The following is a 25,648-nucleotide window of genomic DNA, read 5'->3' as shown; positions in this document are numbered from 1 at the left end:
GCTGAATGCCAGCAGCACCCAGCAGCGTTCACACGGGTTCAACGCGCACCCAGGGACCCCCAAAATGAGGGACAGCCACCAGCTGCCTTGGGGCTGGGCTTTTGCTGTTTTTAAAGCGATATTTTTCCTGCGCCGGTGCGTGAGGCCAGCTCACCTGCAGCCGCTGCTCCCTGCCCACGGATGCTGCTGCAGGCAGCGTGAAGGCAAGGACGGACCTTCTCGGAGGAGCCTGCTCTGCCCGGTGCTGCCAGGATGGACCTTCCCAGAGGAGCCTGCTCTGCCTGATGCCGCCAGGATGGAGCTACTCCCACTTCAGGGATGGTCCCAGGCACCTGGAGCCCAAGGTCTACCCGCATCTGCAGGGCTATGGTGCAGGGCGGCTAATGTTACCTGCCTGGCCCCCAGCCAGAGAAGGGATGATCGAAGGAGAATCTGCACCGCAGAGCCGTGCCAGGGAGGTCTTGCAATGCCCTTTCCCTCCGTCCTTGCACAGTCTGTGTGGAGAAAAGCCCCCCAGGGTGGCAGACCAAGCCATGGGGATGTGCCCCCCAAGGACCCTGCATCCCTTCCCACCGTGGGAAAGCTGCTGCTCACATAAATCTCCAAATGGCCAAAAATACTGGGATTTTAGCATCAGTCTGCTGCATTCGTTGCAGGTGAATGGAAATGTTGTGGGGGTTGTAAGGGATGGGGTTACTCGTGGAGAGGGGTGTCCTCCTGGCTCTGCGCTGCTTTGTCAGCACCATGTCCCTGGGCTGTGCAGCACAGGGAGACTTCTAGAAGCCGAATAGTAAATAAACTGCCATTAGGGTGGCTGGGAGCTGGGCAGAAGAGGCCCCTGCAACCAGCAAAACTGCAGTGAGAGCTTCTGCATAAGACCATTGCCTGTGCTCCTCCGCTGAAATCACTGCAGATGGTTGAGACATCAGAATTTCTTCTTTCCTAAAGCACTTTAGAGCTACTAATGAAAAGCACTGTGTAAGACCCACGTAACATCATCATCAGAATAATAATAGTTACTATCAATGCCTGCTTCTTGCCAGCCTTATTGGATGCCACAACCTTCTTTTTTTTTTTTTTTTTCTGGTGTCTGTCTTCATAAATTTATGCCTTGCTATTCCAAATGCTCTGCTGGTTTTTTTCATCCTGAAGGGTTTCAGGGCATTACAGTAAGCCAAAACCTTTAAAAACATTTGTGAGTAAAGTGCTCTGGGCTGCCTGGCTAGGAGTTGTTATACAAGTGCAGAGCATTCTTCTTGTTTGATGAAGGTCCTTCAGGGTTAAATTCTCCTTCTGCCTTTTAAAGAGTGGAAATAACCAGCACACCAATGCTCAAGAGCATGGATCGGACTCGTCTGGAAGTGGAAGAAGCTGCAGCCATCTGGACCCCCTGCGCGGCTGCTGGAGGGAGGCCAAGAGCCAAGGGGAACCTCGTCCCTCCAAGGTGCCAGTCTCTCCACGGAGCCCCAGGTGACCCCAGCAGAGCAGACAGCTTGGGTTTAGCTGACGCTGGAGAAAGAGCTTCCAGCCCTGCTCCTTTCCCCTGGGCCTGCCCAGCCCTCCCGTGGAGATGAAACACAAAGCTGGGAGCAGAGCCCCACCGCACAGGGGGCAGGGAGCGGCCGCAGCAGAACGGGAAGACAAGAGCAGTGGCCCATCTTCCCTCTGCCCTTTCCACCTTCCCAGCCTGGCTTTGTGCTCGCCCAGGACCCATTTCAAAGATCTCACCCAACATCAGGGACCTGGGACCAGCCTCTCTCACCTTCCTCAACAGCAGCTAGAGCGGGGTGATGCCCCTTCCAGATGGGATCCAGCTGCCTGGAGACATCTCCTTGGGGATGAGAGGACTTGTACCTAGAGCCACCTGCCCAGAGACCTGCAGTCACCTCCATTTGCTCAGACCAGGTTCACCCAAACCATTCCCCACAGCATCCCTGGGGACTGGTGGGACCTCATGCTCACGTCGCCTCGGAGGTCCTCCCCGGGGAGGACTTGGGAGTTTAGTCGGTCCATCCACCTGATCCTTTTGTAAACTCGGACAATACGGGGCTGTATCCGCTGTTGCCTCCTTCTACAACTCAGAAATTTATTATCCCCGCAGCCAAAGCTGGTAAGCTGCAAGATAAAAATGCTATTTCTGCCCAGGATTTCTGCAGCTGCCTCCGAGCGTTTGCAGCCACTTTCTAGTTATTAAGGCTCAACTATGAAGAACTGTGTTCCTTCAGCAGCGATTGCCTTTAATTAGCCAAGGATAAAAGGACAGTGGAAGACAACCCCGTGCCTAAGCGGAAAAGGCTACGCTCTCAAACGATGCGCCGTCGGCATTTTTTTGCCAGGCAGGGAGCAGGTGCCTGGCAGAATGGATTTGTTCTGCTTCCCTTGCCTGCCCCCCACTTTCACCTCTCACTGGGTAAAGGAGATGTCCTTGGGGCCGGATCCTGCCCGGTGCCTGCGGGTCAGAGAGGCAATGGGGGGGGGGGAGGTCCGGGGGCAGGTGGTGGGTCGTGGCTGGGTGGGCGCCGTGCGGATGCGCGGAGCAGGATGACCTTGGCATCTCTGGCTCCCCAGACCCCGGCGCTGCTCTGGCCAGGAGCTGATTCCAGCTGCATTAAAGTACCGGCAAAACAAACTGCCCAGCTTCTCGCCAGCCCCGGGGTTCCTCTGCTAAGCCCGAGGCTGCAGCGCCCCATGCCCTTGGGTCCCTATGGACTCAGCAAGTCATCCTTCGAACCAAGAACCTCCCAAAGACTCGTCTGCGGAGCATCGTGCAGTTCTGGCTGGGATCAATGCCCCCATCTCCTGTGCCAGCCCAGGGCGGCGGGCAAGCTTTGCCCCAGCGACAGCAACCCCCAGAGAGCAGGAGGGGAGCAAACCTTTTGCTGAGCCTTTGGGAAATCTCCCAGACATGCTGGACCCAGACTCTCTCCCCATTTTTTAGGATACAAAGCTGAGGCAGTCTCCCTGGGGCTCTTTCTGCATTTTCCTAGCACGGAAAGGCACATGGCACCGCGATGCCCAAGCAGGACCCCAGCACGTGGGGCTGAGAAAGGCAGCTGGGTGCTTGCCTTCCCCCTGAAATCAGGGTAACATTGGAGCAAGGGGTCAAAATATTAGGTTTGCTCTAGATATTTGGGTAGAGCTGGCTTTAATCCTCGGCTCACATCTCGTTATTTTGTCTGCCCCAACGCTTTGGAGGCGCAGGGCCTCAGCAGACTCACTCCTGCATCTGCAGAAGCACAGATTAATGTTTCTTTAATACACCCAGAGATTGCTCTCGTTTGCCTCAAGCTCCCCTTCTCCCACCCCGCGCGTGGTGCCGGGGTGCAGATGAGAGCACTGCTCCCAGGAATAGGTTTTTCAACACCCAGCAGAAATGCAAAGGAGGGAGAAGAAGAAGGAGAAAGTGGGAAGGAGAAAGAGGGACCTGGCCTGATTTCCAGAGCTGAGGGATAAATGTGCATCTCGGCGAGAGCTCTGCAAGCGCCAAACCTTTGCCTAGAGGTTACCTAAAGATAGGCAGCGGGGGCCCCGCTTCACACGCCCACCCTTGCAATTTTGTGCACCCAGCCGTTCGGTTAAGGTGACTCCGAACCGACAGCGCTGCAGCAGCGACAGCATTGACCCCCGCCCCCACCCCAGCACCCCGGGGAACCCACAGAGCATCACCGGGAGGGCGGCAGCATCCCGGGTGTGGGATTGTTTTCTCTTCCGCGCTCTCAGCATCTTACTTAATGGCCTCTTCGCAGCTCAGGTCCAGGAGGTGCTTTCAGGATCCAAGTGCCCACTTTGCCAAATGGAATCAGACTCGCTAACAGGCAGCCAGGAGAGCTAAAAATTCCCGCTTGTCCCTGGGGCACGCACGATGGGCTGTAATGGGGTTTGAGCATCCCGAGCTTTCCAGGACAAGGAGCAGAGGTAGTGCTTTCTTGGCACTTGAATCCTTCCTCGATGTAAACAAGCAGGATTTGGGGGGCTTGAGCCCCCCAGCAGGGAGAGGAGCTTTTGCAAAGGTGTGCGGCACGGTGCTCCCCGTGACGAAGAGCATCACTGCGCCACCTTGGAGGTCTCTTTCGTTTATGAACCCCAGCGCAAGGTCCACCAAGGGTTCCGTGGGGTTGTGCCTGGCAGAGAGGCAACACTCAGGAAAGAAAGTGGAGGAAAGTAGGTCATTCCGCACAGGCACAACCAGGCAGGCTGCGCTCGGCAGGGATCAGCCGCTTGCCGCAGTTGGGATCACGGGCTGGGAGCCGGGTCGAGGGGCCGCAAGGGCTGCCCAAGCACAGAGGTCTCCATGTCGGGCGGTGTAATCCTTCCATCCCTCTCCTTGTCGCTTTGCACAAGCTGCTTTGCACGGCTGGCAGGAGGATGCAACACCTCTGACGGTATCTCCCGCATCCTTCAAGCACGGCTGGGATGGCGCGTGCTGCTGATAGACTGGCAATTTAAAATAATTACTGTATCTGCCTCGCAGCCGCCTCCTGCCACCTCTTCGGAGAGCCTGTGCAGAGCAGACTCTTCTGCAAACTCCTTGTACCGCTTCGTGTTTGGATATTTTTGAGCCCACAAGCCAAGGGGACATGGATAAGGGAAGGGTTTGGCATCTGCCAAAGCCAGCTGGAGCTTCTCCTGGGCTTGGAAATGGGGCTGAGGAACACAATCTAGTCCAGTTTCAGAATTGCTCCCACTCAGTGTTATAGCAAACACCGTGACATTTCACTCGGGATGCATCGCTCGTAAACACTTACATTGCTTTTTGTGCACTGAAATGGTTTTCCAAACTTAAATGTTTAGAATTGGCTCCTCTTAAATTCCTCCTCCCTCCAGCCACGGGTTCAGCCGCTCATTTACGCATTTTCACTGTCCCAGTATTGAGATAAACTCTGCAATTTGCTGGGGCCTTGGAGCCAGCGTAGCAGGCTGCGATACAGATGGGGAAACTGAGGCACGGTACGGCACACGACATCCCCTGAGTCACCCAGTGGCCTTACTGGCACAAGTGACACTCAAACCCAAGGACTGTGACTCGGAGCCCAAACCAGGGGCTCCTCCACAGCCAAGACGGGGGGATTTGGGGGGCCCGAGGTGGAGGGTGACCACTGCGGGCTGACCCCTGGGTCACAAGGTGGGGTGACCTCCCAGAGCGGAGCAGGACCAGCCCGTGCCGTGGGGGAAGGAGGATCTCCTCCTCTTAGCTTTCACTCTCCATCCCATGAGCACGGAGTAGATGGGCTACCCTGGCTCTGCCCTGCAAGAAGAGAAGCCCAGAGCCGCACCGCCGCCTGTCAAAGCCACCAAGCGAAAGGAAAACCCCCGAAACACACATACCCAGCGCCCCCGACGCCCACCCTGCCCCGAGAGACTCGTAGGACAAGACCAAACAGCAAGAGGAAACACGGCCACAGTTCTCCCTGGGGATGGAGCGCCCCAACCGTGGCTCTGCCAGAAGAGCTGAAGCCACCCCGGGGAGCCCGTCCCCGTTCCCTGCTGGGAGGCACCTCTGGGGACACGAGGTTTGCAGCCCCACCGAGGACGGGCTACTAGTGCCGTCCCTGCCCGTTTGCCTCTCCCTCTTCCAAGATGCCAGCTGAAGCGGGTACCCAGCGGGTCCTCCCCAGGCTTTCCCAAGAGCAGGTTTGTCCCCCAGCACCTCCCATGCCCGTTACCTGCAGGGATGTAGCCAATATCCAAGCTGGTGGAGTGGAGAACAATGGGGACCACGTCCTTGACCCCGGCTCCAGCCCCTTCCCCTCGCCTGTGCTGCTGCTGGAGATTTTTTTTGGAGCAAATCCCAGAGGGGGGTGTCCCATACACACCACGTAACACGTTTGTCCTCACCAGTGCCCACCACAGAGACCCACCAGCTCCTCCCAGGGGGTTTCCCCCCCCCCAGCAGCCCCCGCCGACTGGCCGATGGTGGAGCACAAACTGAATTTCCCACAGTTCAGGCTGCTCCTTTTTCTCCCAGCAGGTTGACACGTACAGCAAAAAAATACCCAGACTACCCAAAATATAGCTGCTCGTCTTTTTCTTCCCCACCCGCCACAGAACCGATATCAAAATAACTCCTCAATAATATACATATTTATTTTCTCTTAATTAGTGCTGATATTTACAAAAATCGTGATACTCTGTGAAGAATAAATTATATACACTCATGATAAACCAGACAGCAAATGCTCATTTGGAATACGTATGTACACAGATCTATATACCTATATACAACGGTCAGCCTTATTGACGGGGGTGCCCCTCAGCCCCTTACCCACCCGACCCCCGGGACACCCCCACATCGTCAATAAGAGCAGTCACGTCTATACACACTGTGCAATTCGGATACAGCTGGTGTCTAAATTTGTGTCTAGCAAACGCATGGTTAAATGACTTGAAATTCCCACGAGTCCTCCTTGAACAGTTTATAGGCCTCTCTCCATTCCCGGTCCCATTTCTCCCGTAACCATGGAAACAAAAGGTTCAGTTCCAGCATCCTTAGGATGAGTCCTTCTTGGATTTCCTCTTCCTATCGATTTGCTCAAATTTGGCATCGCACGCGGGGTGGATCCAATACCCATTTTTTTCCCCCCCTTGCGCTTCGGCGTGTGACATTGGAGGACAAGAGCGCAATCTCAAGCAACGAGGGAGCAAGTGCAAATAGATAATTACAGTCTTCTAGGCGGCAGAAAATTAAAAGAAATCAAAGAAATTAATTTTTTTTCAAAATAAAACCAAAGTCCAAAAGACTGACTGACCCCCAAGCTCAGGACGGGCAGGGCTGGGGAGGGGAACGCGGTCCCCGCGAGTGTCCACGTGCGTGGACCTTGTGTGGTTACACCATGTCCAGCAGCTCCTACAAACCAACCCCCTCCCACCTCCCCCTCGCCGGAGGAGAAACATGGATAAGGAAGTTTCCTCTCATCACGTACAACTGGGCTGGGGGATCTTGCCCCTGGGTGTAAATCAGAGCTGTGCTCCCAGGGATGGTTTACACTACCGGAGGCTGGTTCATCCCCCCCCCCACGATGGGGCGAGGCAGGAGCCCAGCGCCCAGTTCTGAGAAGGGGGGATGATACTGGGGCAGCCAAACGCAGTAACATCACGAGGAGACCGAGGCACGCCGTTCCCCCGGGGGCTGGGGGAGGGCAGTGCTTTGGCCGGGGGCAGGATGGTGGCTGGTGCACGGAGGGGACCCTTGTCCCTCCCCCAGGGCTCCTGGCAGAGGGGAGCAGCTGCCCCCCAGGCGGATGGACTGAGGGATGTGCTAGATGCGGAGGAGGTCAAATGCTGCCAGGGGTGCAAGGCAGGAGCCACAGCCTTTTTTTGGGTACAAAACGAAAAGGTTTGGGGCTGACTCCTTCTTTCCTCAGCCTCTTCCACCCTAGCAGCACACTGAGCAGCTCCTACCGACAGGAGAAACCCCTGGGACCCCCCCTTCCAGGCCTTCCGTGGATGTAGACCTTGATATAAACCCACCCCGGCTCCAAAACAAGGAGATGCTTCTCACCACCACCCTGGGACCACAAGCCCGCGTGGTTCAAAGGGATCTAAAATCCAACCAGTCGAAAACCCCCGAGTGCAGCACAGTGCCTGCACCGCAAACAAATCCCTTCGGCTTCTGCTGGGCTTTCCCTGCACAGCCACAGCCACCAGCCCGGGGATCTGGGATCGGGAACAGAGATGCTGCAGATCTGCTGGTTTGCAGAGGGGTGCACGGAGCCGAACGCTGCTTGCCCCTCGGGATGCTCCCACTTCCCAGGCCAGATCCGCATCTCCTTGGCTTGGGCCCATCCCTGAGAGTGTTGCAAGCTCTGGAAAAGCTACAAGACTTTGGCAGCAATTTCAAGGGCTGACCCAGGAATTATCTGATAACAAAGCAAGGCCCTTCCTGAAATACTTCCTCCTCCTCTGTCTTCTTCTCTCCTTCTGTGTATTTACGCATAAATATGCCCATATTTACACACCCACATGCTACACTCTCATAACGCCAATCTAGAGATCCTTTTCGTCGTATAGCTCAGTATTCAAATCTGTAGGACTTGGACACAAAACGTCACCGCAGAGATTAGTTTTCCCAACTAAACACTTTCCCCCACACAGATAATTTTTTCCTAGCAGCCCTAATCGCTTGCTGGCATCCAGCTGGTACACGAGCCTCACCCCATTGCCCTTAGCAGAGATTTTGGAAGATATTAAAGGGCTGACGGGTTGCCTGCAGGCTTGGGCACATGGTTGGGTCCTAGAAGACAACCCGTGCTGTAACCACCACTTTCCATCTCTCCAAAACACAAAGCACAAAGGGTAAAACCAAAATACAGGTGCTGTCCCTTCTGGGTACCAACCCAGGAGCATCTCCACAAACCAGAGAGCTTCAGTCCTCCATCCCCCGCCTGGAGAGAGGCAAACACCTCCATGGGAGGAGGAGAGGAACCAGAGTACCTACGTTAGGTGGCCCGATGAAATCCAACGAGGATGGTAGGACCTTCCCCTTCCTTGGTCCCTGATTTAGCATCCTCAGTCTGAGCCACTTTGCAGCTCATTTTTGCACCTTTCAGAGTCAAGGGGAGTTTGGGATGCTCAGCATCTCCACAGAAAGGGACCCAGAGTTTCAAACCAAATTCCTCAAGGAAAAAATAAAACCATATCTCTTTTTTTCCCCAAAAAAATCACAGTCTCCTCCTGAAAAACTGGTTCAAGATCACATCAGTGAGTCAGAAGCAAAGCTAGAAATAGCACTAGAGCTCCGACCTGCAGGCACAAATCCCATTAAAAGCTTTAGGGGAACCATTTCTCTGTGCAGTGGAGAAACCTGGACCCTTGTGCAGCCTGACGCATCGCTTCCAGCCCACGGCCCCCGTGGACCTTGTTTGCCCCATACTAAACATCTGAGCACTTATCCAGGTTTTCCCTATTTCCCAAACGCGGTGCCAAGGGCAGCCCAGAGACACGCTCCCACCAAGGCTGGTCTTCCCCAGGAACATCTGCCTGGGTCAGTGCGAGAGGTGCAGGGTCTGTCCCGCGGGAGGGAGCGGCCGTGCTGACCCCTGCCATGGGGACAGACGCCAGCTCACATTGGTGACGACGGGAGGAACGTGGCCTTTTACTCCTTGGCCCCGTTTGTCCCTGCGATGCAGCTCTGGGGCTTCCCAAGGCAGCTGGGACCTGAGCGGGTTTGGATGGGCCTGATCCTGCTCACGGATCCGCTCTCCCCTCCTGTCCAGCCTCAGAAAGCCCAGAGGGACACCGTGCCCAGAACAACACCTCCCAATAAACCCGTCACCGTCCTCCTCCCCAAACCACAACCGTGCTCATGCTCCCAAGATGCGCCCAATACTTTGGTAATCACCACCACCACCACCAAAATCACCCGAAGCCCATGGGCATTAAACAACCGGACCCTTCGCAAAGTCTCATTGCGTGCCAGCATCCCCCCAAAACCCTGCAGCAACCCGCGCTCGGTGCTTCCCACACCCCATGGATGGGACCACTGGTGCCAGGGGCACCCACGGGTGAGCGGGCAGCATCCTGGTGCATCAGCATCCTGGTGCATCAGGCAGCTTCCCCGTGCAAGCTCGCGTCCCCACGGACCCACCGCGAGCCGGATCGATGGAAACTGGCTGACTGCCCTGGGAATGGTGCCCAAGCCGGTGACTCTCTCCAGCCCCATCCCCTTCGACGGGATGAGCTTCAGAAGCAGAAATTTATTGCTTTCAGTTGCGTTGCTTCTTTTTTGTGTGTGTATATAACACATTAACGGGTTTCAGGGGCTCCCATTTCAGAGCTGCAGCAGCAAAGAGGGAGCAGAGGGTTCCTAATATAACGAGATGTAATTAAAGACAGGCCGGGGGCCCCAGGCTGTGTGGTGCTGAGCACCTTTGAGACCCAATGCATTGATGCTGCTGGTCCTCTGCACCAAGCAGAAGCCAGGATTCTCATGCACTAATTGTGGACACTTGGTGTTAATTATAGCTAGGCCTGAATCAATCAATAAAATAAAAGTGAGGAGTGATTCCACCTGGCCGAGTGGAGCCATGTCGGCACAAGAGGTGGATCCGTCCCTAAAGCAGCATTTTAAACCATTGCTGTAGAATACGCTAGCACCGTTTATTTTATTGTTATTAGTGTGGTTCCCCTCTCTGAGCTCAGGACGGGTCTGAGGGATGTCCCTTGGGTGCTCGGCCGTGTGGTTCCCACCACCGCAGCAGTGCAGCGCTGCCCGTGCCCCACGCCAACCCAAATACACCCCAACTCAACCAGCTGCTGAGCCCCATCCTGCACCCCGGGGAGGCTTTGCTTGACCAAGACCTTGGAAGAGGTTTGCATCCCTCTTCCCCCGACCCAGCAGAGGAACGGGGCGTCCATCCCTGGGGATTGTCAGCAATGGTGGGGGAAACACAAGGAAAACCAGACGGGGATGGGGAAAGCGGATGAGATCCCCCTGGACCAACAGGTCCCACCTATCCCCAAATAACACCGGGGATGAAGAAGAAGCAGAGATAACCTCAAGGTCTCTGCACCTCGCCTCATCCCTCCTAAAAATCCTGGAAGAACGCAAAGCAAAGGCTCAGAGGTGCCAGCACGGATCCAGTCCCCCCCTCAGCACGTGCCCTTTCCACCATAAAGGAATAAACCACCAGCCCTGAGCCTCTATGTGCTTGAAAAGGAGGTTTTCAGCCCAAAACGCACCCTGCCCTGGTTGTCCCATGGGTGCTGCGGGCCAGGGCATCCTGCTCCAGCCCATGTCCCACCATCCTGGCACCCCTGAACCGGGACCCCCCCAGTGCTCCAAGCGCTCACATTTGCTGAGGATTCGGCCCTAGTGTCGCTCTCTAAATATCTATACACACACACACGATAATTATACGGGAAACAGCTGAAAATTGCTGAACAAACAAGTCAGGAGAGCTGGTACCTGCTATTCCACCTGCTCCTCGTGCCCTCTCTGACCCACGGTGCTTTCTGCTCATGACACCAAGATTAATGACTAATTACTCGCCCCATAATGAGTGCAGGTGTTTCACTTTCAGCTCACCTTCCCTGGCTTGCATTACTTGGCTCTTGTGTCTGGACGCTCGGACACTCAGGCTTTGCCTTGTTATCTATCAAATTGTTGTCAGCATGTGCCTTCCCCATCCAGTTTTTAAATATAATGGAGATTTTTTAACTCCCATGAATCTCCTTCGAGCCACCGGAGGATCTATAAACACTATAAACATGAATACTGTATAGTCTACTAAGAAAATATATATTTGTGTGTGTATTAAATATTCAGATTCATGCAACAAATATCCATGCAGCTGTACTGTGTATTACTGGTTAAATTTCACTGCAGCATAAATATATTATAGGCCACAGCATAGTTGCTCCAGTTTTATATATAGATATAAAAAAAGATGCTTTTTCCAACTCATTTTCGATGTGTCAGTGGAGGTGTCTTTGGTGATCCTGGAAAATATTAGTGATGGAATTGTCATCTAAATAAATAAATAAAATCCAAGGGCTTGATTTATTTACTCGTCCCTCCCGATGCCTAGCGTAGAAAATTTAAGACTTAATAAATAATGTGCCGTCATACTAATTATCCCTCCCCTGGGCCTCACACTGGCATACTGCAGTGGCTGAAACTATTGCAGCATGCAGCATTTTCAGTTATGAAACATGAGCCTGGGCGATGCGTTCGCACTTGGCATTCCCGGGGCGGAAAGCCGAGCCTTCAGGCAACCGGGACACACAACTGCCTCTTCCCTTCATTCAGTTCTGCCCCACCTTTCCCAGCCGTTCCCCACGCCTGGAATGGACTGTCACCCAGCTCCGCAGGCCGGGGACCAGCCTTCGTGGTACCCCGGGACGCCCGGGAGCTGCCCCCTGCATCCCCATCCTGTTGCTCGAAATGCCCAACCGCTCCGTATCTTTGGAAACCCACAAGCCTGGGATGGGAGAAGGGAAACGAAATGGTTTGGGGCGGGTTGTTTGTTTGGTTTTTTTTTTTTTGCACGAACGCTTATTCGGTGTGGAAATCAAAGGTTAAAAGTCACTTACACAGCTATTGCTTCCCATGCAGAACCAAATATACACCGTAGAAAATACTGTATTAACTACAATGCAGAGCAGCACTCAATATCTGCAATTGTTCCACTTCAGCTTTAAATACGTTACTAGATTTTAGCGACTAGACATCGGTTAGCATTTTGGTGATATTCACATAGTTTGTGTTAGCTAGGGTGCAATTGGCTGTCTTCAAGTTCTCCTCCCTAAAATCCTCATTGCTATTGTTTACGCCTTCCTGAATCTCCATATAATCAGACTTACTAATAGTAGAGGCACTTCTGCTTTTCTTTAGGTCAGGGGAAGAGGGGATCTTTGGGCAGCTGGTTACTTGCAAATATTGAGCCTGCTCCTCTCCCTCCGTCTCCCGGTGGTAGAAGTAATTGAAGTTAGACACTATGACGGGCACTGGTAAGGCAATCGTTAATACGCCAGCGATGGCACACAAGGAACCCACTATTTTCCCCCCGATGGTCGTGGGGACCATGTCTCCGTAGCCAACAGTCGTCATGGAAACCACAGCCCACCAGAAGGCATCGGGGATGCTCGGGAACTGGGACTCGCTCTCATCAGCCTCGGCAAAGTAGACGGCGCTGGAGAAGAGGATGACACCGATGAAGAGGAAAAATATCAAGAGGCCCAGCTCCCGCATGCTGGCCTTGAGAGTCTGCCCCAGGATCTGCAGCCCCTTGGAGTGCCGGGAGAGCTTGAAGATCCTGAAGACCCGCACCAAGCGGATGACTCGGAGGATGGCCAAGGACATGGCTTGCTGGCCTTGCTGACCATCCTCTGGCTTCTCGGCCAGCTCCGTCCCTAAGGTGATGAAATAGGGAATGATGGCCACAATGTCTATAATGTTCATGATGTTGGTAAAAAACCCAGCCTTGCTGGGGCAGGCGAAAAACCTCACCAAGAACTCGAAGGAGAACCAGATGATGCAAAGCGTCTCCACGATGAAGAAGGGGTCTGTGAAAGAGGTGGACTGCTGGTACCCCATGCTGCTGTTGGAGTAGGGGGGGTGGCTCAGCCCGCTGCCGTGCATGTCTTCGTTCTCATCCCGAAAAATGGGCAACGTTTCCAGGCAAAAGCTGACGATAGAGATTAAAATCACCATGACGGAGACAATAGCTATAATCCTGGCAGGTCCCGAGCTCTCGGGGTACTCAAAGAGCAGCCACACTTGTCTCTGAAACTCGTTCTCAGGCAACGGCCGCTCCTCTTCTTTGATGTAGCCTTCATCCTCCCGAAACATCTCCATCGCTTCTTCCCCCAGTTCATAAAAACGAATCTCTTCCGAGAAGATATCTAAGGGCACGTTAACCGGCCTCCGCAACCTCCCACCGGACTGGTAATAGTACAAAATCGCGTCGAAGCTGGGTCTGTTCCGATCAAAAAAATACTCATTCCGGAGCGGGTCAAAATACCTCATCCTCTTTTTAGGATCCCCTAGCAAGGTCTCGGGAAACTGGGCTAGCGTCTTGAGCTGCGTCTCAAAGCGTAGACCCGAAATATTAATGACCACCCTCTCGCAGCATTCATGGTCGGTCTCAGGGTTATATGTGTCCTGCGGGTGACCGGGAAGAGCTGCAGCTTCGTCTGCAGGATCTCCAGTAGCAACTGTCATATTGGGGTTTAAAAGAAATCCTTAGGCTAAACTCTTCCCAGGGCCCAGTGGTGGTGGGATCGGATTCAGGGCAGGGCTACTATCCTGCAGAAGGACAGGTACGTAGGTTTGGAAGTGTCTCATGAAAAGGCGAAGGGATGAGATAAAAGAAAAAAGAGAAAAAAAAAATTAAAAAAAAAAAAAAAAAAAAAAAGGAAAGAAAATCGCCCCTGCTGAGAAAGAGAGAGATGAAATAAAGTTGGGGGGAGGAGAGCAGGTCTCTTCGCTAGCGTGTCTATCCCCTTCCTGGGGGGGGGGGGGGGGGGGGGGGAATTTGCCTTCCTTGGGACAGAGTTCAACAACTCCCATCTAAACCCATGAGGTGGAAGAGAGAAAACACCTGAGGAACCGTCCCCTAGGGCAAACCAGCGTGGAAAAACTGGCCCGGGCAAAGCGGGACTTGCGCTTTTTTTTTTTTTTTTTTTTTTTTTTTTTTGGCTAAACATAAAAATCCCGATTTAAAAAACAAGAAGAAAAGAGGGGGAAGGGAAGAGAAAGGAAGGATGAAAAATCCCCCCCTCCGGCCCTAGCGTGGGGAGGGGAGAGGCAGAGCAGGCTCAGCTCAGTTCCAGGCATGCAGCTAAGGGTTAACATTTACCCGTGCGATCTCAGGCAATCTACCCTCTAGGAAAGCTCTGACTCTGGGTTTCAGTTCCACACCTTCCCCATCCTCTCTTCCCCGGCCAGAAAGTGGCCAAGGCCACACGCTGCCCTCCCTGCCTGCCGAATCCGAAGCCGGAGCCGCGGGTGCGAGCTGCCCCGCGGACCACCGCAGTCCCCCTCCTCGCTGGTGTCCCGGCTCCTGTCATCCTCTGCAAACCACCATGGCACACAGAAAACAAATCACATTACCTGGAGAAGCCAAATCTTAGTGTCTCTTAGTAACACCGATTATCTGACCCTGGGGAAATCCTAGAGAGAAATACAGGCTTCCAAGATCCCCATAATTTCCTCTCTCTTCAAAGTTAAAAATAATGGTGAGTCATCGCAGAAAAAGGAGAAGGGACATAAAAGGGCTTAGATTCCCAGATGGTGGAAGTCAGGTCTTGTAATGGTTTGGACTGGAGAGAGAGAAAGAGAGACAGAGAGACAGAGAGACAGGGTCTTCTCGGTAGCTGTTGCAGATCTGCACTTCAGGGCAGACGAGCGTCTGTCTGATGCCTTCGGTACGCCGGCGAAAAGATGCTAAGCTCAGCAAAACCCGATGTCCCCAGTGTCCTCGGGAGGTGTGGCATCGCCTGGAAAAAACACCGAGAAGGTAACAAGCTGCTGGGGGCTCGAAAGGAGCATCTGCAAAGCCCCAGCACCCCCCGGCACCCCCCTTTTCTGTTTTTTTTTCCTCCCCGCGAGCTGGTTGCCCGCTGCCTGGCCAACCTGCACTGCAACAGAGAGGAGGGCGAGAGCGCGCTAGCGGCACGGCGGAAAAAACCAGAGCCCCATCTCCCTCTGCTCTCGCTCAGCGCCACGGGGCCGTGCTGCCCGTGGGAGCCGGTGCCAGGCAAAGGGGAGGGGGGGGAACGACGCAGCCCCCCCCCCCCCGCCCGGGCCGTTGAGGTTCTGCAAAGCCGCGGTGGGTTCCCACCAGCGCCGAGCAGCCGGTGGTACCCAGTGGGCGCAGCGCCCACGCCATCGCATCGTCTTCCCGGGGGATTCAGGAGGCTCTGGCTGCAGCCACGAGACTGAACCCCCCCGCCGGTCCCCTCTCTGCCCTCCCCCCACCCCCCCACCCCCCTCTGCAAGGCCACCTGCCCCCCCAGATGGCTCCGAGGAGCCCCCCGAGCATTGTGGGCCCAACCGTGGGACCCACGCGACCTGCATCCACCCTCCCCATCCTCCCAAAAGCCGCCCCCACCTCCCCCCCATCCGACCCACCCTGTGGGGATTCCACTCCGGTGGGCAAAATCTCTCATGGGGATGTTGAGGTTCTGGTCCCCGGTCGGTGCCGGGTCGTCAGCATCCCCGCTCCTAACGAGTGCTCATTTACATCATCCTGCATTGCCTCACACCATGGAGATGCTCAACCCAGAGAGGTCCAACCAACCTCTCATTTTTTTCCTTTTTTTTTTTTTTTTCCCTCCCAAAGAGAAAAAAAAAACCAAACCCAAAAAACCCCTCTAACCTCCCTTCTTCAGCTCCAACTCGACTTGTCTACTTTGAGCCAGGATTACAGAACCGGGTAGGGGAGGCAGGTGGAAAATAACCCCGCGGTCCCAATCTCCTCGGCAAAGATTTCAGCCGTCTCCAGGCCATTTATGCCTGTTGGTTCCTCTCTTCATCCCCCGAGGTGCAGATATTGCCGCAGATCCCTCTTTTCTTGGAAATTTCCCTTTTCCGTGCAACCCTCCTCTCCCTTCTCCTTATGCACTAGAAAAAATAGTACAACCCTGACAAGGCTTGCAGCATTCAACCGCTTCGCTTAACCCTTTTCTGCCAGGCCCACAGGAGAGGAGGTTGCATTTGTCCCAGTTTTTCTCCTTTTCCTGCATTTTCCCCCCCACCGCTTGCTCCCCAGCGACCCGCTGAGGAGTTCAGCTGGATTTGACCTTCCCTGGCTCCTCTGAGCATCACACTAAACCACCACAAACACCATCTTTCTGCTGCTGCAAAAAAATATGTGGCAGCCACAGACCCCCATTTCACCAAAAATCAACCAACCTTCAATATTATTTTTTTTTTTCCTAAATAAAGTTTTTCTCCTGCCCATACACTCTCTCCTCCCCTTTCTCCCTTCCCCAAACACCCCAGGTTTGTTTAACAGCGCAGAGATTTACTTTTTTATTAATTTTAATTTTTGTTTTAACATGTTGATTTGTATTTGGTTGAGCTCTAGGCTCCTTCCTCCCAGCCCCAACCCAAGCGGTGATGCTCGGTGCTTCTCGGAGATGGTTACAGCATCAGCCCAGTTGACATCACACATCCCAGCACTCAGTTTCTCCTACTTGCTTCCCATCGCACACACACACACACCCCCCAAGCATCTTGGGGGTTAATTCATGCAGATTGGGGGGCTGGGGAGGGACCATAAAGGAGGGGGGTTGCCCAAAGACCCTCAGTTTTCCCCCTGCCTGCACAGAGGGCTGCAGGCAGGAGCCGTGCCTGCATTTCGGAGGGGTGTCAAGGACAAGGTCGCGTTTGCCACTCAACCAGGGACACCCCCCCCATTTGCAGGGTGTATGGCCAGGCTGTGTTGAAGCAGGGCAGCAGGGGGGAGAGCAGGGGTGGGGGGGGGGGGGGAAGGATGCAAGGCAGGGGGGGGAAGAGAAAAAGGCACCAACTCACAATTGGCTCTGCAGTCAGGCATGCGGCGAATGCACAAGCAGCCGCTCCGCTCCGTGCCGCCGCCAGCACCTCGCACCTACGGCCCCCAAAACTCGTACCCCCGGAGTCAACCCCTCCGAAGGCAGCAGAGCTTCCCCATGAATATTCATAAGACTAATATGAGCATCTTCCCCCCCCACCCCACCCCTCCTGCCTCCCTCCTCCCAAGCAAGAGACCTAGATTTCAACCACTGGGAAATAATCATATCCCTGGATACGTGATGCTGCTTTACCATGCGGCTCCGATCCATACCATATTCTCGGTAATAGCCTGGATCTGCTCAGGGAGATCTGGAGGATGGGGAGCCACCAGCTCCATGCAGCTTTGGGGAAGGAAATGGGGCAGGATCGGACTCGCAGGGACCATGCTGCTCTGCTCTTGCCTGGGATGAGGATGTAAATCGCAATAATTTTATATCACTTCACACTTACTGACCTCTCCCCATAAGGAGGCCTCTCCCATGCCCAGAGGAGGGAGATGGCCAAGCTCCTACAAACTTGCCATACAAAACCCGTGGATCAATCCCTGTCTTAGGCCACGAGGGAGATGCTTTGGCTTGGACTGCTCTGCAATTACCCCACAAAAAGCATCGGGGCAGCAACAAGTCCTGCAAGGCGCCTGGCACCCAGCAGACAGGAGGGCTGGAGGAGGCAATGGGAAATATTCCTATTCCCAGGGGTCAAATTTGCAAGGAGCTGCCGGTGCCGACAGCGGTCGCCCCAGGGCCAAGAACCCGAGGTGGGATGGGAGGGCATGGACCACGCTGAATACCCAAGAAAATCAGCGCTAAGTGGGACGCCCAGGTGTCCAGGGGGACGTGGGGACACGGTAGGTCTAAACCGTGTGACCCGAGCTCCCTGAGGTGCCAGGAGCAGCGGGATGCACAGAGCCGGAGAGTGGGAGCAGCACTGGGGGGGGGTGAGGGGGATGCTCTTGCCCACTGCTCCTCCCAACACACCTCTCCATCTTGAAACACAAAGCCATTTCCTCGAGCCCCAGCTCGATCCCAAGATTGAAAATGAATTTCAAACCCCACAGGAAAATTGGGAATCCTTGGCTCCCTGCTGTGAACGGGCTTCCTTACCGCTCGCATCCAGCCGGACAGGAGGCTGCCCTGGGTGAGGGGGGAGTGATCTCATCCGCATCACTTCTGCCTTTTCTGAAGGCAGATCTGCCATAGCAGGGTAGGTTGAATCCAGTAAATTATTTCCCCAAGGCAAATTCTTATGCAATATGCAGAAACTAAGGCCGGGCAGGGAACAATTCGAGTGAAGCTGAATTTCCAACTTGTTATTCCTGCTGCCGCCTTGCGAAGGTTTTGCAAAACCGGGGGGATTTTTCATAGAAACAGCACCAGCTCCTTACAAAGAGCCAAAACCCCATCTCTAGCAAATCAGGGGAATTTCTCTGAATTGAGTGACACTCTCCTGATTTACTATCCTAATTGTGGAGCTATTATTATAGTCTGTGTGTCTGCACTCGCCTCCCTCAGCCACGCTGACAACTCCAGACGTAACCCAGCCTTTCCGAGAACTAGACGAGCTGATGCACTGCACCCACTTGTCTGTTTTACATGGATTTCACCAGCCGATGTCTTTGCATCAATATTAGCATTAAAAAATAAGTCCCTTCTGGATTATTTCTCTTCTCAAAATGGACTTTATAGTCACCCAAACTGGAAACCTTACCCTGTCTGCATGCGTGTGGCCCTGGGAAAGCCACCCGGAGTGAGGATATCCCAGGCACCAGGAGAGCCAGTGGCCAGGTCCCACCAGGAAGCAGAAGAGCTCCCCTTGCTTTACTGCTTTTATTTCCCAGGAAGCCCCCAAAGGCTGTTCAGACCCTCTGTTTGTGGCCTTGCAGCCAACCATCCAACCAAAAATCAAAAATGTGCACTTTTTTCCCTTTCCCCCCTCCCCGTAGCCTGCCGGTGGTGGGTTTGGGAGATGCTCCGTGACGTGGTGCTGTAGGGACATGGATGAAACCCACAGGGCAGGGTTGTCCCCCGGACTGGCCTCATCCAGGACAGCTGGACTCAAGTCCCTGTGTCACATTGCAAAGCAGGACCCACAGCCAGCCCCACACCACATTGCTCAGGACACCTCGGACGGGCACTTGTGTAAACCCAGCTGCTCCTCACTCCCTCCCAGGGAGGACAGACCCTGTCCCACCACCTTCACACATCCTGCACAGCCTCAGGTGATGGCATCTCCCTGTAGCGACCCTCCTGGGGACCCTGTGCCACCTTCTGCAAAGCCAGAGGGACTTTGAAGGCTGGAGCAGACACCAGCAGCTGTGCCAGGAGGAAGAGCCAAGTTGGACCATGGTTTTGGCCATGGTGCCAAGCAGAGAGGGCGTGGATGGGGCAGGGTGCTGAGCCCTCATCTCCATCCAAGCCATGGTTTTCCAGCTGAAGGGGTTGAAATAACTGGGCTCCCTGTCATTTGAGGAGCTGTGAAAGCTGTAAGCGAGTTCCCAGGGCTGTGAGTCACCCTCCAGTGAAAGCACCCGACCTCCCACCCGCTGCCTACATCAGAGGACCGAGCTCCTGGCCCCCCAGCACCCATGTCTCAGTGCCTGGTGGCAAAAGGAGGGGACGCTAAGATATGTAGGTGACCCTGATGCAGTGGCATGGCATCTAAAAATGAAGACAGCTGGGGAACAAAATGACACAGACTCACAGAGCAGGACTTGCTCTTCCATAGCAGATGCTGCTGGTGAATCCCAAAATACCGTGGTGAGACAGGTCAGAGCAGCTCCCCCCACCTGGGGAGACAGGGGAGGGTTCGTGGCTTTGCCCAGGGTGACACGGGAAAGGAGCACAAAGCGATGCTGGGGTTTCTCCTGGTCCCTTGGGAAAGCCACAGGGAAACCAGCAAACGTCGCCTGCCTGCAAAGTTAAGATTAAATACATTCTGCCTCTCTATTTCTCCAAGGTGGTATTCATAATAAAATATCTGATGATTTTTAAAATAGCTCCTTTGGGTACCAATCTGAATTCTCATTCGGTCAAGACTGCTGAGTTGCAACATCTTTGCCTCCAAAGATTCTCCACCAGCCCGGACAGGCGGTCTGGAGAGGAGCTGGACACCATTCATTGAAAATAAAAGTAATTTACCTCGACTGAAAGACAGTAAAGAACTTCAGTTCTTTGGAGCTTGGCGAGATGATTGCCAGTTATTTCATGCCAGGCTGCTGCTCGCTCCAGGACGGCTAATGGACCCAGTGCCGGGCTGGCGCAGGGGGAGCACCGGCCCTGGAAAGCTGCCTCCTGCCTGGGCTGCTCCAGCCGCGCCGGTTAAAAGGCTCTCAAAGCCGCTTTATTTCACTTGCACAAACAAAAAAAGACAGGACAAGCCAAATTAACAAACAGAAAAGGAATCAATAGCCTCCTTCCAGCCAGGCGCGAGTGCTTTCAGCTCTGGAAAGAAAGCCCACCAGCTCGCAAGCCTGTGCATCACCCGTGGATAAAGCCCCCCCAATCCCTCCGCGGGGCTGGGGCTGTATCGAAGGGGTCAGCCGAGCTCCTGTGTCCCCCTCCTCACCGAGGGGACCCAGCCGTGCCCCTCTGTCCTTCCAGTCCTCCTGCCCCAAAGGGACCGAGACAGCAGAGTCGCTCCGGGGGTCCAAAAACGCCTTTATTCAAGACGCCGACCCAACGCCCGCTTTGCCCAGCCAGGGCTGCTCCCGTGACCCCCAAGGAGAGGAGAGGCGAGGAGCACCTCGTTTGGTTGATGATGATTCACCTTCCTCTGCTCTGCCCCACTCCCTGCCCATCTGCCCCATGGAGCATCCCTCCTCCTCCAGCTCCAGGAGGGTGATGCTCAGCAACAAGCAGGGAAATAGGGCCAAGAGCTGAAAGCTTCTTGTTGTTGAGCTTAGGAAGGAGAAGAATAAGGGGAGAAGCCTCCAGTGGGGACAGCCAGTACCTGTGGGCAGATTGTCTTTGCCTTGGGGGAGCATTTAGGTGACCTCAGGGTCCCCTCTGCGCTGCCCTAACGGGGCACAACTGCTTTTAGCCATCAGTTTTGGGGCTGGTTCCCTGTGCAGGTGATGACCAGGGTGACAGCATCTCCCACCACGGCACAAATGGGACAAGTGGCCCCGCAGAGGCTCTTTTTAGACCCCGTGGGTCTCAGCCCAAGTGTCTGCTGGTGCTGGGTGGGGGTTAAGAGCTGCTGACAGTCAGAGCTGAGCCACGGAGTGGGCTGAGATGTTCCCACCACCCCAGATGTTCATCCCTCCCCGGGGAGCAGGAGGACTGCAAACATGCCAGGAGGAACAGGCGTTTGAGAGGATGATTTGTCTCTTCTCTTCCTCCCATGTGGAGATTCTGCAGGGGGAAGATGCAGCCAGTGGGGATGCTCGGGCCAGGGAGCGCCTTCCCCAGGCTCGGTGGCGTGGGCACCAGGGCAGTTTTGGGCACGGTGGCACTGTGGGCACGGTGGCACCGTGGTGGCTTCAGCCACGAGATGGCACTGCATGGCACAGCACAAACCGCCGCTGAGCTCAGCCCACTGGGCCAAATCCTGAGCTGGGCCAGGTTATGGGGCACGCCAGCCCCACGGCCGTGCCAGGTTGTGAACCATGCCAAGCCATGAGCTGCACCAAACTGTGGATTGTGCCAGACTCGGAGTCGTGCCAAATGGCATGCCGTGCCGGGCCACTCCGGCTTGGCCCCCAACCGTGCCATAAACCCCCTCACTCACTGGCCAAGACCCCCATGTCTCTGCTGCCCATCCCAGCTCCTTTCCCTGCAGGGTCTGTCCGTGCCACGGTGGAAAATTTCCTAAAAGAAAAAAGAAACCCCAGATTTTGTGCACTTTCTCAAAGTTTTTTGGAGGAAATTCATTATTTTACCACTGCTGCCCAGCTGCCAGGAGCGGCTGGAGATGTCCCATTGTGGTGACACTGATCTGGCCCTACAAGCATCTCCCTGAGCTCACTGTTCCTTCTGGTGACTCGGGCAGGTGACAGCCGCAGGGCTGCAGGTGACAGGGGGGAGGACAGCAGGTGACATGCCCAAGGCTACATGGACAGGCAGTTGTCAGAGCTCCCTGCGGGACCCAGGCATGCTGAGACCCCACAGCCCCCTCCCCTCAATCCGTGGGGGACACCACCAACTTGCAGCATCCTCTTCCCCGTCATTTCTCTACCGTATTTACTATTTCTTCATCTCCCACCCCCTCTTTTGGGAAAAGACAGACTTCCCCGTTTCCATGGAAACCCTCCCCCTCTCCCCTCACTTCTTCAAAGAGGTTTTCATCCGCTTCGTTCAAAAATAGCTATTTTTAGCTCCGGCTTCCCCTTCTCCCCCTCCCCACCCTCTGCTCCCAGCTCATGCTTTCCCAGACAAGCAGCACCCACCGGCGCTGTCACCGCCACCGAGCACCCATGGGAGTGGTGGCACCACCCATGTGGCTGGTGACTTGGTTCAGCTTCATCCCTGCTCGGGTTGGTGGTCCACATCCTGGTGGTTCCCTTAATTTGTACTTAATTCCTCTGGGACTGTGGAAATGTTGGTGTATAAAGGAAATGCTTCTGTTCTGCAGGAAGGTCCTGGGAGCATCCGAAATCCCCACCGCTCTGCGAGCTGTGTCCTCGGGAATGACCATCCTTGCAGCATCCTATGGGATTCCACGACCCCGTGAAGCCAGGGGGATATTTCCTTCCCTGCAACCACAGAGGGCACAGAGCCCCACGTAGCCCCTTGGCTCCTGTTCAGCCCTCAGCTGGGACAAACACAGGTTGCCCAAATGCAGCCAAGCAAGCCACGCCGTGATGGCCATCATCTGGGACAGACAAGGAGAGCGTGGTCCCCTCTGCCCCCCCTCCCCAAAGCCAACCACCTGCCACCCCCATAATGACGTTTGTCGGTTGGTGTCTCCATCCCATCTACGTTGTGGGTGCACATCATGTTCACGCCGATGGATAAATCAAGAGGTGGCTCAGACGGGGACACCCAGGAGAGCAGGAGGTGACACCTGCTTCCACCCTTCCCAAGCGCAGGCAGGGCAGGAACGGCGCCTGCGGCCCCGGGGTCAGCGCTGCCTGCAGCCCAGCATGGCGAGGTGCTGACAACGAAGCACGGGTAGCAGAAATTCAAGGCTATATCAATAAATTTGATAGGAACCAATTTCCAGGATCAGGTGGTGGTAAGCAAAGGAGATTCCCACGTGGGAAACGATAGCCATCCCATGGGTGAATATGGCAGCAGAGGGACGGCCAACCACCCTTGCAGAAGGAAGCAGCCTCACTGGTTGGAAAAGAAAGGAAGATCCTTTTGGGTACCAAGAGCTGTTCAAAAGATAGGAAGCGAAATATCTAATGCGAGGTGTGCTTAGCAAGGCAGGTCTGGGGAGAGAGGAAACACCCAGAACCCTGACTCCGAGCTGGAACAGCCCCTCCGCAGCATCCTGGAAAAGTCACAGCTGGACGAGCTGAATGCTCTGGGATACGACACAGGCCATTAAAATCCTGCGTAGTGGTGAGATGGTGAGTAGGGAATGATTAATCAATATTGCTTCATAACACAAGAAGGAAATGGCACCCAGGGAAATTTCCAAGCAGCAAATTTCCAGGCACCAAGCGAAGGATTTATGGCACGTGTCACACTGGTGCGCAGGGATGCCACCACGGCATCCCTGCTGCGGGGATGTCTATGCTTGGGTGAGGAGGTGAGCCAAATATCAGCCTAAAGAAGAGCAGAAACCAGCCCTTCCGCAGCCAGGCTCCTCCAGACCTTTATTTTAAGATTAATTTATACCTCACAAACCCGGGCAGCACCAGTGTTTGCTCCATGTGTGGCTCCAAACACCCAGCACTGTTACGGCCATTTACCTGCTGCTGTTTGTAACCGCTGGAGATGAAGCGTGAGACACCCACCCTGCTGTCACACTGTGCCAGCCCTGGGCTCTGCGAGCCTCTCAGCTCCTCCCTCCAAAAAAACCAACAGGTTGCTAAATAAAAGGCGGCTTGGAGGTGATTTGCTGTCGTCACCACGTCCAGTCCCTCTGCAGCTCTTCGGTGCAATGTCTCCATGCGTTTATCACCCCAAGTATGGGCTGGAAACCCTGCAAGACCCATGGGGTCTGGGTGTGGACCCCAAATCAAGGTTCACTCCTGGGTCCCAGTGATGGGTTGGGTATGGGAACATCACCCCCACCCATCACTGGGGCTGCAGAAGGTGTCTCCTGCTTGCTTCAAGCAGAGCCAGGTGGCCTGTGCCACACACGGTCCCTGTGCCCGTCCTTCCCCTGCTATCCGTGCCACTGTCTGCATCTCAAACGTTGCGGCATCCTGTTTTTGACGGATGCTGAAGTACCTCCCCTGTTAACCACACACCAACCGAAACCTGCAGCGGAAGGCACCACCACCCTTGGGGGAGCTGATACAGAAATCAAGGTCACGGCAGAGAGAGAAGCACCAAGAGCTGCTAAACCCAACCCCCCTGTGAGCATCCCTGAACCAGAGAGGCTCCCTCCTCCCAGCCTTTAAGCTGCCCCTGACACCAACACAGCCTGGGGTCTAGTTTGGTCCCACCCAGTACAGCTACTTGGAGATAACTGGGAAATAATCACACTGAAGCTGCTTTTGCTCATCGTGGGTCATCCACCATCCAGCTCAACCTCGCCAGCAGACCTGGTGCTCACAGCAAACCTAGAGAGCAAAGAGAGACAAAGCCACCCCAACCAGTCCCAGCACTCAGTGCTGCTTTTCTAGGAACTCCTGTGGCCCTGTCAGACTTCCCGAGGCCAACGGGGGTCAAACAAGGGGGTTTGTAAAATTAACAGAATCACAGAATGGTTTGGGGTTGGAAGGGACCTTAAAGAGCATCTCATTCCAACCCCCTGCCACGGCCAGGGACACCTTCCACTAGACCAGGTTGCTCAAAGCTCCATCCAATCTTGGGTTTTTAGCACCTTCTCTAATAATTTGTCATTATCCCCTTTGATCCTGAACCAGCTCCAGCCCCCACTGCTCGGGCGGCTCATCCCAAATCTCAGCTGGGCTTTGGGCTGAGCCACGGCTTTGCTCTCTTCACTGTCTCCAGCTGTTTTCCCCCAACCAGGAATGTGCACCTTGCTTTTTTAAATTAAATCTGCAAATACCAGAAACAGGTGATTTAAAAGCAAAAGGAACCAGAAAAGTCTCCAGTTTTCAGCTGCTCTTGGAGATCCTCTCCTCGAAGGTTGTGGGTGTGCAGGAGTGAGACCGATCACAGCTGCTACCGATTAAAGGTGGTGTGTAAAATCCTAACTTTTTCCATTCTCACTATTCAATTCAATATTTTTAAGACACCTGGTCATCTAAAAAAGAAAAAAAAAAACCAAACAAACAAAACAAGCTCTGATATTATTTGGCCACGTTCACTTCTGGGTGAAGCTCAAAGACGTGGGACGAAGCCAAGAGCAAGGTTTTCAAATGAGCTTCGAACCTCGTTTCGCAAGATCCCCGCCTGCGATGAGGACAAAGGGTCAGCTCTGGAGTGAGCATCTCCACTTGTGTTTCCTTTGCCAAAGCATCACCAGTGACATCCCTTTTTATGACATGCCACCAAAATCTCAAGGGTTCACCTGGAATTTTTGAGTCCATAAAGAGAGCACAGCTCTCCAGACGGCTGGTTGGGA

At 54.4% G+C, this 25,648-nt stretch overlaps 1 protein-coding gene across 1 annotated transcript; it reads right to left on the bottom strand.

Annotated features, from left to right (window-relative positions):
• Positions 1 to 6,063: 6,063 nt before the first annotated feature.
• Positions 6,064 to 14,107, bottom strand: LOC121098720 (potassium voltage-gated channel subfamily A member 2). The gene has a single exon (XM_040617012.1). The coding sequence runs from the start codon at positions 13,658 to 13,660 to the stop codon at positions 12,161 to 12,163; it is 1,500 nt and encodes a 499-aa protein (XP_040472946.1). The 5' UTR covers positions 13,661 to 14,107; the 3' UTR covers positions 6,064 to 12,160.
• Between the last annotated feature and the right edge of the window lie 11,541 nt (positions 14,108 to 25,648).

This window comes from Falco naumanni, chromosome 17 (genome assembly GCF_017639655.2).
Source record: "Falco naumanni isolate bFalNau1 chromosome 17, bFalNau1.pat, whole genome shotgun sequence".
NCBI classification, from domain to species: Eukaryota; Metazoa; Chordata; class Aves; order Falconiformes; family Falconidae; genus Falco; species Falco naumanni.
This window is presented reverse-complemented; position numbering and strand designations above follow the sequence as displayed.

Coding starts and splice junctions, on each gene's coding strand:
- LOC121098720 (XM_040617012.1), bottom strand. CDS start 13,660: ATGACAGTTGCTACTGGAGATCCTGCAGACGAAGCTGCAGCTCTTCCC.